The 14815-nt window shown below is 46.4% G+C and overlaps 1 protein-coding gene across 3 annotated transcripts in view; it reads right to left on the reverse strand.

Moving 5' to 3' along the window:
- Positions 1 to 14815, reverse strand: part of LARP4B (La ribonucleoprotein 4B) — a 91752-nt gene that overhangs the window by 6710 nt on the left and 70227 nt on the right. For all 3 annotated transcript variants that reach the window (XM_053225187.1, XM_027073301.2, XM_015075265.3), the window contains exons 12-15: positions 14610 to 14716; positions 13831 to 14082; positions 9669 to 9714; positions 1886 to 2050 (exon numbers count right to left, since the gene is read on the reverse strand). In XM_053225187.1, the coding sequence (XP_053081162.1) occupies positions 1886 to 2050; positions 9669 to 9714; positions 13831 to 14082; positions 14610 to 14716 (570 nt within the window). The remainder of the gene's footprint in view (positions 1 to 1885; positions 2051 to 9668; positions 9715 to 13830; positions 14083 to 14609; positions 14717 to 14815) is intronic.

Here is a 14815-nt window from a genome sequence, read left to right on the forward strand (position 1 = left end):
TCTGCCCACAAACACCTCTTCGCTCCTGTGACATGGGCCACCCTTGGGCTTCTACTTCTCCACAAGCTCCTTTTCTCCAAGGAATAAATATCAGAGGCATCCTATTCCTGACACGCTGGTGCCTAGCACAGCCTGGCACATGATGAACACTCGAGTTCCCACCTAATTCCCACATGGCTCATTTTTGTAACTAAAACCAAGAAAATCAACACTTCAGTACAGATAGAAGTCTGAGGGCCTTGTGGTGAGAGGTGGCTGTGGGCACACTTCCCGCCTGAATGCACAAACCGTCCCCCGGAAGGACGTGTGTGAATTCCCAATTGAACAGGCGAGGAAACCAAGGTTTGGAACAATTACATTAATTTGTGCACAATCATGAGGCAAAGACGTGAATAAAGCTAGATGCTCTTACTCCAGCCAGTGACCACACACAGCGACACTTCACAAATGCACAGTCTCCCTCCCACTGTGTGACTAGTACGTAATTGGAAGTGAGATTAAGTGCAAATACAACGTTTTCTTATGATTCTATTTTCATAGCAGATTAAAGGTTCAGCAGTGGACTGAACTGAGAGCATGTGGTGGGGGGCAAGGTGAGCAGGGCAGTGCTGCGGCCCCTGCCGGAGTCCCCACTGCTCTCACACATAGGCACCAGGGCACAGAGAGGGACGCTGCAGGGGCTCCACCTGGGTGTGGCACCCGGCCAAGACTTTTTACAATTAGCCATTCTTTCTTCAAAAAATAAATGATACAGGGGTGCCTGGGTGGCTCAATCAGTTCCACGTCCAACTCTTCATTTCAGCTTAGGTCATGATCTCACGGTTCATGGGATCAAGCCCCTCATTGGGCTGGCTGCTGTCAGTGCAAAGCCCATATCGGATCCCATCTCTGTCTCTCTGCCCCTTGCCCACATGGTCTCTCTCTTTCTCAAAAATAAAATAAACATTTAAAATACATATATATAAATACTATAAACATTCAGGGGGAAAAAAATAGGAGCAGTTATCATGCAGCAACAGGACAAGGACTGAACATGGGGCTCTATAAATCCTGCCCTGAGCCCTGGCCTGGTAACTGAGGGACTCTGTGGTGGCCCTGCAAGTGTCCACAGTCTGGACGTGGCTGCAAAGCGGTGCCTGCCCCAATCCAGAGGCCTTCCATCTGAGGCAGTAGGTGGGGAGATTTCCATTGGAAAAAGACACAACGAGACTGGTGGAGAGCCACGCAGAGGACAAATGCTACCATGGCAACTTGACAGCTGTTCCTGCCTCGACCCAGCTAAGCACTCACCCAGGCACCACACATCACTCCCAGCACAGACCCTCCAAACCTCATTAACAATCGAAGAACCCAGAAGGAGCACTGCAGACTAACACTCTCTGACTTCGGTAGCTCCCCTCATTCTTGGGCCTGCAAACAGTACAGAAGAGTGAGGGCAACTGGTGTGGTAGCCCGTGGAGCTGGCCAAAGCCACCGGAATTACAGTAAAATCATTCTCGGCTTCTCCTTAGTGATGTCGATTACTAAAAACTATATCACTTCTGTTATAATTCAGGTTTTTGTTTTATTTTGTGGACTTGTAAAATAAAGTCAGGTCCTGAATAACAACAATAAAAGTGCAATCTGAGTCTGCAGCGAGAGAGAGTCTGTGTGGCACACGACACAGGTTTCCACCTCTGACCTTGGCAGGCAGCGAGGGAATGCACTGAGAGGGTCTAGTTGTACGTTCAACTCTGACCCGACTACTCCAAATCCATGTGGCCTCCACAAATCACTTACCCTCTCTGAACCTCTTCCACATGCACACACCTGCCTGTGTGAAGAACCTGGAGAAGCACTGGACTGAAACTCAGCACTAAGCAAACATCAGCAATACGGATCTTACCCTTTCTTTTGATGATCCAATTAAGAAGCTAGACAGCCTGTTTTCAAACAGGTCCTCAGTCTTCAGGTGGCCTGCCGCTCCTGGCAGCGGAGGGAAGTTGGACAGTCCTAATTCAAAGCTCGGGGACGGGGGCTTTGGTGGCGTTGGAGACTGAGTTTGACTCCTCTGAAAGAGAACAACACTGTCATGCTGCGGAAGCTCAGACTGTAAGATACGAAGACACGCAGCAGCAAAGTAAGGCAAACAATCCGTTCCCTAGCGTTCTGATTTCCCCCTCTGCCTGAAAACAACACAGGTCATCCAACCATCACAACACTTCGTCACCTAGTCAAAGATCATTTGTTAGGCAGCAGCAACCATCAGGAGCACAGCTGTGAAGCTCAACCCTCCTGAGGCTGTCATTGGCCGTACAGCCACTTCTCTGAGATTCCCAGACTGTCCACTTCCTGGCCCACAGTCAGCCGACCAGGTGGACACAAGCGTACAGCTGAGGAAAGCATGGAGACGGTGACAGACAAGAGAGAGCAGTGTGAAACAACTTGACCCCACCGGTCGAATATCACAATAGCCTGAGTATAGCTCCTGACCTTAGTCCTTTCCAGACAAGGTGTGGGTTATTACAGGAGAGCCTATCCTCTAAATTATAAACAAGATAGTGAAAGAAATAAACCAAAAAATGTCACTTTGAACTCTCTGAAACTTATGTAAGAATTTTACACAGATTTCCATTGAAAATGGTTTAACAAGGCAGAAGGGGCTTCAGTTATCTGAAAACTTGATTTACTCACTTTATATTTTATAATCACTACGGAAAAACATGGTATTTGAGGACAGATTTTTATCAGATTCTTTGACTTCAAGAAAATAAACTCAGAATAATATAATTTATAAACCTAAGATCCCGGGAGAAAGGCAATGATGTATTTTTATTGAAAAATTATCAAAGCAACTTGCTTTAACAGGCTAGAAGTCATTCTGTGGGTGTCCAGTCCCTTGGCTGAAGAAGACAGGGAGGAGAACGGGGATAGGAGTTCAGGTGGGAGGTAAGCGTCTTTGGGTAAATATGGGCTACTCTGACTGGAAGCAATGCTTTCATGGGCTCACATAGCTGGAAAGGGTCAACAATGCCCAGCAACTTACAGCAACAGAAAGACTACTCCCTATACAGACAGAATCTAGACAAAATCTGGTAGAACTCAAGAGACAGCAAGTTAAAGAGTGAAAAGGGACCCACACTGATAAAAATCCCACCCTCTCTCACAGGAATTCATCCCAAACGACAAAACAAGGTAAGGCCACGGCCAGAGATCTAAGCAAAACAGATCTAAGTAACATACCTACCTGATGGAGAATTCAAAGCAACAATCATAAGGATACTCACTGGGCTTGAGAAAAAAAGGTATCAGGGAGACCCTTACCACAGAGATAAAAGAGTTAAAAAAAAGAATCAATTGGAGACAAAGAATGTAAAAACTGAGATAGGAAACAGGCTTGATGCAATGAACACAAGGCTGGAATAAACAAAGGAACGAATTAGTGACAAAGAAGACTAAATAATGGAAAATCATGAAGATGAACAAAATAGATTTAGGGGATTCAGTGACTCCATCAAACATAAAAACATTCACATTATAAGAGTCCCCAAAGAAGAGAGAAAAGGGGCAGAAAATTTATTTGAGGAAGGAACAGCTGAAAACTTCCCTAATCTGGGAAAGGAACCAGATGTCCATATCCAGGAAGCACAGAGAACTCCCCTCAAAATCAACAAAAGCAGGCCAACACCAAGACATATTGTAGTTAAATTTGCAAGATACAGAGATAAAGAAAAAAATCTTAAAGGCAGCAAGACAAAAGATGTCCCTAGCTTACAAGGGAAAACACAAAAGGCTAGTTGAAGATTTCTCAACAGAAACTTGGCAGGCCAGAAAGGATATATTCTGAATGAGAACAATCGGCAGCCAAGAATTCTCTACCCAGCAAGGCTATCATTCAGAATAAAAGGAGAGATAGCAAGAGTTTCCCAAACAAAATCAAAAGGAGTTCGTGACCACTAAACCAGCTCTGCAAGAAATATTAAAGAGGACTCTGAGTGGAAAGACCAAAAGTGACAAAGACAAGAGAGGATCAGAAAAATCTCCAGAAACACTGAAACAAGTAATAAGACAGCACTAAATACATATCTATCGATAATTACTTTGAATATAAACGGAATAAACACTCCAATCAAAAGACATTATCAGAATGGATTAAAAAAAAATCTATATGCTGCCTGCAGACTCATTTCAGACTGAAATGACACCTGGCAGATTGAAAGTGAGGGCATGGAGGGGCGCCTGGGTGGTTCAGTAGGTTGAGCGTCTGACTTTGGCTCAGGTCATGATCTTGCAATTTGTTGAGTTTGAGCCCCGTGTTGGGCTCTGTGCTGACAGCTTGGAGCCTGGAGCCTGTTTCGGGTTCTGTGTCTCCCTCTCCTGCTCGTGCTCTGTCTCTGTCTCTCAAAAATAAATAAAAACGTTAAAAACATTAAAAAAAAAAAAAAAAGGTGAGGAGATGGAGAACCATCTATCATGCTAATGGACGTCAAAAGAAAGCCAGCGTAGCCATGCTTGTATCAGACAAACTACATCTTAAACCAAAGACTAACAAGACATGAAGAAGGGCACTGTATCATAATAAAGGGGTCTCTCCAACAAGAAGAGCTAAATCAATTAACAACAAACAAAAAGGGACTAATCGATAATAATATAGTAATAATAGGAGACTTTAACACCCAACCTACAGCAACGGACAGATCATCTAAGCAGAAAACCAACCAGGAAACAGTAGCCTTAAATGACATACTCACCAAATGGACTTAACAGACACATTGACAACATTCCATCCTAAAGCAGCAGAATACACATTCTTTTTAAGTGCACACAGGACATTCTCCAAAATACATTACATACTGGGTCACAAATCAGGACTCAACAAAAACAAAAACAACAAATACAAATACCATGCATATTTTCAGACCACACTATGAAACTAGAAGTCAACCACAAGAAAAAAATTAGAAAGCTCTCAAATACATGGAGGTTAAAGAACATGCTACTAAAGAATGCATGGGTTTACCAGGAAATCAAAGAAATTAAACACACACACACACACACACACACACACACACACACACACAGAAATAAATGAAAAGGAAAACAACGGTCCAAAACCTTTGGGATGCAGCAAAAGTGGTTTAAAACAGTGAAGTATGTAGCAATACAGGGCTACCTCAAGAAGCAAGCAAAATCTCTAATAAACATCTAACCTGACACCTAAGAGAGCTAGAAAAAGAACATACAAAGCCTCAAGCCTGCAGAAGGAGGAAAATAATAAAGATTAGAACAGAAATAAATGATATAGAAGCTTAAAAAAAAAAACAGATCAATGAAACAAGGAGCTGGTTCTTTGAAAAAATTAACAAAATGGATAAACCCTCCCAGAGTTATCAAAAAAAAGAGAAAGGACCCCAAAAAATAAATTCACAAATGACAAAGGAGAAATACCAACCAACATCACAGTGATGTTATGAAAAACTATACGCCACAGCTCCTGGATGGCTCAGTTGGTCGAATGTCTGACTTTTGATTTTGGCTCAGGTCATGATCTCACGGTCAGGAGATCAAACCCCGCATTGGGCTCCATCTTAAGATTTTCTATCTCCCTTTCTGCCCCTTCCCTGATCACAGGTACATGCTGTCTCTCTCAAAAAGAGAGAAGAGAAAAGAGAAGAGAAGAGAAGAGAAGAGAAGAGAAGAGAAGAGAAGAGAAGAGAAGAGAAGAGAAGAGAAGAGAAGAGAAGAGAGAAGGGAAAAGAGAGAGAGAGAGAGAGAGAGAGAGAGAGAGAAAGAAAGAAAGAAAGAAAGAAAGAAAGAAAGAAAGAAAGAAAGAGAAAGAAAGAGAGAGAAGAAAAGAAAAGGAAAACTTGTGGTACCTGAATGGATCAGTCGGTTAAGTGTCCAACTCTGAGTTTCAGCTCAAGTTCGTAAGATTAAGCCCCACACTGGGCTCCACACTGACTGCAGAGCCCGCTTGGGATTCTCTCTCTCCCTCTCTGTATGCCCCTCCCCTGCTTGCCTACACGCTTTCCCTCAAAATAAACATTAAAAATGGTGCACCTGGTTGGCTCCATTGGTTAAGCATCCTACTTCGGCTCAGATCATGATCTCGTGGTTCACAACTTTGAGCCCTGTGTCGGGCTCTGTGCTGACAGCGCAGAGCCTGGAGCCTTCTTCGGATTCTGTGTCTCCCTCTCTCTCTGCCCCTCACCCACTCATACTCTCTCTCAAAAATAAAACCATTTAAAAACAATTTTTTAAAAAACCAAACATTAAGAAAACACCACAAATGCACCAAAAACAGTAAGATACCTAGGAATAAACCTAGCCAAAGAGGTGTAAGACCTACACTCTGAAAATTATAAAACACTGGTGAGACAAACTGAAAAGGACACAAAGAAATGGAAAGACATCCCATGCTCATGGACCAGAAGAATACTGTTAAAATGTCCTAGCTACCCAAAGCAATCTACACATTTGATTAAACCACTATCAAAATAACAGAGCTAGAACAAACAAGCCTAAAATTTATATGGAACCACAAAAGACCCCGAATAGCCAAAGCAACCTTGAAAAAGAAAAGCTAAGCTAGAGGCATCACAATTCTGGACTTCAAGTTATATTACAAAGCTATAGTAATCAAGAGAGTATGGTATTTGGCACATAAACAGACACAGAGATCAAAAGAACGGAATAGGAAACCCAGAAATAAACCAAGAACAAAATAGGAAACCCAGAAATAAACCCACAACTGTGTGGTCAATTAATCTGTGACAAAGCAGGAAAGAAAAGCCAATGGGGGAAAAAAACCAGTCTCTTCAACAAATAGTCTTGGGTAAACTCGACAGCAACATGCAAAAGAATGAAACTGGACCACTGTCTCACACCATACACAAAAATAAATTAAAAATGGATTTAAGACCTAAATGTGACATCTGAAACCATAAAAATTCTAGAAGAGAACACAGGCAGTAACCTCTTTGATACTGGCCATAGCAACTCCTTACTGGATACATCTCCTGAGGCAAGGGAAACAAAAGCAAAAATAAACTACTGCAACTTCATCTAGACAAAAAGCTCTGCATGGTGACAGAAACAAACTACAAACCTAAAAGACGACTTTTGGAATGGGAGAAGATACCTGAAAATGACATATCCAATGATTTAGTATCTAAAATACATAAAGAACTTATAAAATTCAACACCCTAAAAATAAATAATCCAATGAATAAATAGAAGACATGAACAGACATCTCTCCAAAGAAGCCATCCAGACGGCCAACAGACACATGAAAAGGTGCTCCACATCACTCATCATCAGGGAAATACAAATCAAAACGACAAGGAGATACCACCTCACACCTGTCAGAATGGATAAAATTTACAACACGTGAAACATCAGGTGTTGGTGAGGATGCAGAGAAAGGGGAACCTCTTGCACTGCTGGGGGGAATGCAAACTGGTGCAGCCGCCCTGGAGAACAGTATGGAGGTTCCTCAAAAAGTTAAAAATAGAACTACCCTACAACCCAGCAATTGCACTACTGGGTATTTATCCAAAGAATACAAAAATACTAATTCAAAGGGATACATGCACCCTGATGTTTATTATCTACAGTAGCCAAGCTATGGAAAGAGCCCAAGTGTCCAGTGACAGACGAAGGGATAAAGAGGCAACGTGTATACAATGGAATTTTACTCAGCTATAAAAAAAAGAAATGAAATCTTGCCATTTGCAAGAGAGTGCAATGCTAAGTGAAATAGTAAGAGAAAGACAAATACCATAGGATTTCACTCATATGTGGAATTTAAGAAACAAACAAGCACAGGGAAAAAAGTAAGAGAGAGAAGCAAACCAAGAAACAGACTCTTCACTATAAAGAACAAAGTTGGTTACCAGAGGGGACGAAAGAAGTGGGGGATGGACATGAGGGCACTTGTCATGACGAGCACGGGCGACATAAGGAAGTGTCGAATCACTAGACTGTACACCTGAAACTAACGGAACACTTTAACTCCCGACAAAACTTTAAATACACAAATAAAATGCATTACAAGTTAAAAAAAACAATCCCCACTATCTCTTTGGGGCATCCCTACCTGCCTCTCGCCCTTCCCATGGTCTACGGTTCAGGTGCGTTTTGGTGACTCACCCTCAGAACCCAGCTTACGCTTACCAGCCACTCAGCTGCTCTGTGCTCTCTGTAACTCCCCAAAGCCCTAAGTTATGCAGCAGCCTGTGACCTCAAAGCAGGTTTCAGAGGTTTTATTGTAAACATCTGCATTTTTCTGAGATCAACACAGGTTTTTAGAAGACCCCATTTCCAGGGATTCAGATTTCACAAAAATGTTACTGAATCTTGATTTTGCAGGAGTACTCAGGTAGGCAGCACTGTCTAGATGCGGGAGTTACAAAATGGCAGTGCCTTCAGGTGAGGTCCCGTCTTGAATGCAGTGTTTAACAGTGTTTTAGGATCTGAACAGCTTGAGACAAGGTGAATGAGGCCCTGCTCCCACAACCTGGTTGGTCCAAGTACACATGTGCTATCATAGTCTCTAAATTCCCGAAGTCACCAGAACGTCCCAACGCAGCCACAGGTGCACTCCCCTTAATAAATGCACCTGCATCATGGGCCTGGCCTTCCAAGAGGCTCCCTGGTATGAACACGTGAGTCAGGTATGCAAAATGCAACAGGAATAAATGTCCCCTCTGAAGGCAATTTAGTAACCAACTGAGAGTGATTCAGTTCAGGGAACTAATATCTGAAGACATACTCCGATACCAGTCTTGTCAGTCCAAATGTTAGAAGAATTCATTAATTCCAACTGTAATCAGCCAATTTAAACTGCCTCACCAAAGGGTTCACCAAAACCTACACTAAATCAACCAACACAGCAGCATTTTATTAACTACTTATCTGTACTTTCTAACTAGACAGAGAAAATGTACCTTGTGTGACAGGAGAGCACATACTCACTGGCTCAGGGGGTGGACCAAGAATCTACTGGAGGTCCTTCCAGTCCGTGAAGTGCAACGATGGACATCCTTCCAACCACCCGCAGGTCCCCATGAGCTAAGCTGGCATACTTCACATAGAAAGGTATGGATCCAACCCCACACCAGAGCCCAGAAGCATGATCTATAGGAGGAGCTACATGATCAGCCCAAGCAAATGTGGCCATGCCTCCAGCACGCAGCGTTCGCTCGGGCCCACCCTTAGTGGGGTCGTTCTGACCATTAGAGCACAAGGCAGTAATGCTTTCCACATAGGAGATACGAAGTTAAGGGTTTTGAATGAAAAATACTGATGCACTAACTCCTACACAGGAAAGTTTATTCTGCTTGCCACAACTATTAAATTCAGCTCATTGAACTAGTACTGTCCAGTTATCCACACACAGAAAACTCACAATGTGTGTGTAGACCACCACGTGTGCACACTGTGGTCTTGGCTGTGCCTACTGCACACACACTGTCACGGTGTGGTGACATTCCAGACTCTTTAGTGACCAGTATTTTACAGTCGCCTCCAACTTCTCCTCTTTAGGCTACAATAATGTCAGTTATCACCTGATGCATATCAGATTAAGATAAAACCTCTTAACCTTCATTCATGTAGTTAAATCTCACATTTAATATGAATTAAGCTTAAGAATCTTGCAGAAGTGCCACGGGCTAGATGTACTCACTGTCAGCTTCTCCTCCCGTTTCTTCCGGTAACCAAAGGAATTCTTCCTAGAAAAGAGGAAAGCAAAGGACTAATTTTTTCCCACTGGGAAGATTTTTCACTGAGCACAGGTACGTGCACACTTATTCAGTCTTTATTCCTTTGTAATCTTTTACAGATGACTTTTGATTATAAAACCCCAACTTTAGGGGCACCTGGGTGCTCAGTCAGTTAAGCGACCAACTTCAGCTCAGGTCATGATCTCACAGTTCGTGGGTTCGAGCCCCGCGTCAGGCTCTGTGCTGACAGCTCAGAGCCTGGAGCCTGCCTCGGATACTGTGTCTTCCTCTCTCTCTGACCCTCCTCCGCTCTCACTCTGTCTCTCTCAAAAATAAACATTAAGAAAATGCTTTTTTAACCCCAACTTTAAGAAATATAAGCAAAATAATAATTTCATAGTAAAAGACTACAAGTGATGTCTAGATAGAGAACTTAAAGAAAAACAAAAAGAAAAAAGAAAAAAAACATTTACTGATAAAATTTTCCTAATACTCATTTAGAATTTTTGTTATGATAGAAATACCTGAACGTCCATTCAGATGAAATGACAAGATATATAAAACCTGACAATGGGCCATCCAGGTGAACTGTTAAACACCGGTAATGAAATGTATCAGATGAATCATTAAAATGGAAAGACCCAGAAGTAGCTTGGCCTGCTCTCCCTCTCAGCCCCAACATGACCCACCGTGTCAGCACTACCAATGGTCTACTCCAGGGTTTCCAAACCCCAGGCATTGCCTATCCCCAGCAGCCGGCTACGTGCACAAGGCTCTAGATGTTTGCGGGCAAGCGCCAGGAGTCCATAGCATACTTTCATGCTGTGGATGGGCTTATGTGGCCTAAGAGTTCAGAGTAACTCTCATTTAGAGTTGTCTTTACTTACTTATCCCTCTGTCATTTCAGCTGAATACACTTGTACAGTGTAAGCTGGAAAGGAGTTCAAAGAAATAATCTTGACCAATTCTTTTCCTTTACACAAAACCCACAAGCAGCCTTGCCCAGGATGGCCTAGCTAATTAGGACAGGCTGAGAGCCTTCCACTTTTGTGCCAAAAAAGGACACTCTGGGGCCTCTGGCTAGACCCTCCAGGAGAAGCAACAGTGCAAACTTCTAGGACTTCGGAGCAAAGCCATACCCTTTCCTTTAGAAAGTACTCCAGAAAGGCTCCTGCTTTCAACTGGCTCCCAGTGGAGACTACATGCCGGACCATGGGACAGCAAGTGACCATGGACTCGAGCTGCCCATCAGAAATGGGGCACTAAGCCCCAGGGAAAAGCACAAACACCAGCAACAGCTCTCGGTCCACTGCTGAGGCCTCCTCACAAGGAGTCCCTGAGAACAGTGACGGGGGGGTGGGGAGGCAGGGTGGTCAGTTCCAGACTAGCACCAGGGACAGCTGTGCAGCATGTGGACGCCTCCACTCCACTCCACACCACACCACACCACAATCAAAAGTGCTCCCCAAGACCAGTGTGCAGGGGAATCTTTCCAGACCTAGAACTTCAAGCAACATTTGCTGCATCCTGTGTCTGGAGGCAGAAATAGCTCTGCAGCAGGAGGCTCAGGGTCTGGCTGGACAAAAGCCTCACAGAGACTCGCCCTCAACGTATGGTGACGAAGAGCCCTTGGGAAGAGGCCCGGGGAAGAGACAGCGTGCGCACACCTGCGACACACACAGCACTTCAGACAAGACCCCGACAGCCGGGAGAGAAGAGGTGCACCTATCTCGGGCCAGGGCCCCAGGGGCGCAGCGATCACGTTGGGGCCCTGCCACCACGCCTGGCCCGTGTGTCCCTACCGGTGGGCCCCGGCTGGCTGACAGCACTGACCTTTTTTTGTCCTGGCTGGGCCTCCACCACTGTGTCGGCACCACAGGCATGTCTCTGGACATGGTGCCCGGGCCACCCGACCAGGGCCAGAGTGTCCTCAGAGGACAGTCCTACCTCAGGAGACATAACACGGGCTCCAAGGTGAGCGTGGCACAGGGCTGGAGTGTGGAGCATAGGTGGGAGGACTCTTCACTATCACACCTGACTTTTCACCAGCACCGTGCTTCCTTCCTGGGCCCACAACTCTGAGCCTGGCAGTCGCGCTCAGCATGTGACATACCTGAACCCAGCTGGCAGTCACTGCCACACAGGGTGGGAGAACCACAAGTGGTCCCAGGGGGCTGCCGGGGCCCCTCATATTGCTCCTTACCACCCAACAAAGTTAAAGGAAAATGAAACAAAACCTAAGAGAAAGAGGGACGCCTGGGTGGTTCAGTCAGTTAAGTGTCCAACTCTGGTTCAGGTCACAACCTCACGGTTCGTGGGTTCGAGCCCCGTGTCGGGCTCTGTGCTGACAGCTCAGAGCCTGGAGCCTGCTTTGAATTCTGTGTCTCCCTCTCTCTGCCCCTCCCCTGTTCATGCCGTCTCTTTCTCTCTCAAAAATAAATAAACATTAAAAAAAATTAAAACAGAAAACAAAACCTAAGAGAAAGAAGGTTGCTGGTACAGGGGCACCGGCGGGGGACACAGCCACTTTGGCTTGCCCTCCAGCTGAAGACGCCTAGGCACCAACACCCTGTCTGTTGACATGGCAGGCGTGAGCACCAGGATGTCCCACAGGGGCAGCCGCAGTCTGGAGGGTGAGGGTAGCCCTCTGTTGGGAAAAGTGCAAGGCGGTTCCTGCTGTCATGCAAAGTCCTACCGCAGAACAAGATCACACGTGACTGTGTGGCCAGAGGTGGCCCACACGGGTCAGCCGGGTGCCCCTCAGTTTCCGCGACGCCAGGTGGCCCTGTCCTTCCACTGCCAGGACGCTTCCTGTGGAGCTTTTCCCAAGACGCCAGAGGGAGATGGGGAGGCAGAGAGTGGGCCTATGGACTTGCCCTCCCGCTGGTACTTCCTCTGAGCTGTCTTCTGAGGAGAACAGACCGGCGCCCGCGGCATCACCCAGGTGGCAGGCGCGGCCTCCTTCAGGTCTGGCCTCAGCTCCGCAGGCCCTGCGGCAAGCCTCTGGTCTCTGCTGTCCCCCCCCCAGCCCCGTGGCTGGCCGCAGCCTCTGTGTGGCCTCAGTAACCTTCACCTCTCCAATACCCATCGAGCTGACTTTACGGCAAATGTCCTGGTGACGTGTGGCGGCAGGCTGCAGCCAGCCACTCAGTCCCCCGACCCCACCCAGGCCAGACCGTGTAAACTGACGTGCTACCAATGCAGTGCACTGTGCCTCTGGGCCCCTCACATGCCCCAGAGCGCCAGGGACAGAGAGGAGCCCACGCTGCAGGAACCTCTGTGTGCAGACATTGTGCTGATGTGCAACACTGGGAACATGTGCATCTAAAGTTTTCCAAGTTGGTGAAAGAAATGCTTAGGTGGGCTGAACCAGTGCAGGTTACCTGTCAGAAGGGATTTCCTTCCACACAGCCCCATGCAGAGCCGACCACCGAGAGACCAAACCGGACGGACGCACTCACCTCTGCCTCTTCTAACCTTACTCCCAAACAGAGGAGGAAGGGGCAGGAGGCGGGGCAGCACGCACGCTGCCTCAAGCAAAAGTACAGAGGTCCTGGGCACAGCCCGACATCAGAGGCACGGGAACAACCAGACAACGAGGGACCCAGGGTGTTAGTGTGTGTCCCACGGACAGCACGGGCACATCTCCACAGAGTGTGGCCAGCGGGCACCGCTTCACCAGTACGGCTTATTTTTCTAAATACATTTAGTACAAATGGTCTGGTCTGCCACAGCCTGGTCTGCCTGGCGCACAACCCACTCACTACCATGGAAATGGAGCAAGGCTGAGATGCTGGGCCTCTACACGGGGAGGTGGGGGGAGGCCTCAGACCCGCAGCGTGGACACTGGTGTGTGCAAAGCTCCAAATGTCCACCAACGACTGTGACCTAATGTGGTTCCTGTCCATCTACAGCTCTTTCCACAATGTTATATAAAAAAGAGGAAGCCTGTCAAGTCTCTGCTCTCGAGTGACCCTCTGAGTAATTACATAAAACCTTTGATCTGATGCTGTGTACTGTATCTGAAGAGGAAATGCTAAACCACGCCTGCAGAGGACACTGGACAATGTTCACAGCCTACTGGGACAGGCCGCAGCTGTCTGATAGCAGCTCGCAAGGACTCACCTCCCTCTCCCTAAACCAGGGGGAGATTCCGCGCTGCTCTGCTCCACGCGACCAGACCCAACCTCCCTCTTGGCATAGGCGGGAGGGTTCTGTATCCGTGTTCTAGGAGGACCTGTCTGCCGTGCCTGTGGGCTCCGAACGCCATTAATTAGACGGTCTGCAGTGAAGTTAAATATCGAAGGGCTTTCTAACAGTCCAGGTCCTCTCTCTGCACTGGGAATGGCATGGCGTAGATGAGATTTGCTAGGATTCCTGGAAACAGAAGGTTTGCACATACTCAGTGTTAAAGCCATCGTGGCATCATAAAATGACCTTGCTAACATGAAATGACTCAACTAAAAGGTACTTTCTATTTAGAAAAAAACAGTACAAACATTACTTAAGAAATAGTTAACGCATGCTATGTCCGCTAATGCGAATCTACAAAGTATCGACGTTCTGTGTTGCGCCGGGCAGCCCAGGTCCAAATTCAAAGCAGGCCCCCACGGCCACAAGCCGCAGAGCACCTGTGCTTTATGCAGGCACTCCGGCACACATCTCAGGGTATGACCTCAGTGCGATTCTAGGCTTCCAGCGGTTTCATCTCCACTGGTCACATGTGTCACAAGAGCTCGTCAGAAAGAGCTTCTCCATGTACTAAACGTGACTCGAGCACGTGGGAAGGACTCGCCGCTTCAACACGGCTCATTCTGCTCCACTCAAGAGCACAGCACAGCGTGGCAGACCTCTTACCACAAACCCCGGGGAGCCACCACGTCTCCACCACTCGTGGAACTTGCCTGCTTCTTGGAGGGTACTGTCTGAGCGAAGTCAGAGGAGACGCTGCAGGTTTGAAGGTTGGAGACGTAAACCCATTTATAAATCCAGTATTTGGAAATGGAGTTACCTAGATTCATTAAAAACAAACAAGTCAGCAAGCCATAAACAGCCTTCACGCTGGCTAATGGTGCACCTCATGGTCGTTGGAGTTATTTCTCGACTTGCC

The sequence above is a fragment of the Acinonyx jubatus genome, chromosome B4 (assembly GCF_027475565.1).
Source record: "Acinonyx jubatus isolate Ajub_Pintada_27869175 chromosome B4, VMU_Ajub_asm_v1.0, whole genome shotgun sequence".
Lineage (NCBI taxonomy): Eukaryota > Metazoa > Chordata > Mammalia > Carnivora > Felidae > Acinonyx > Acinonyx jubatus.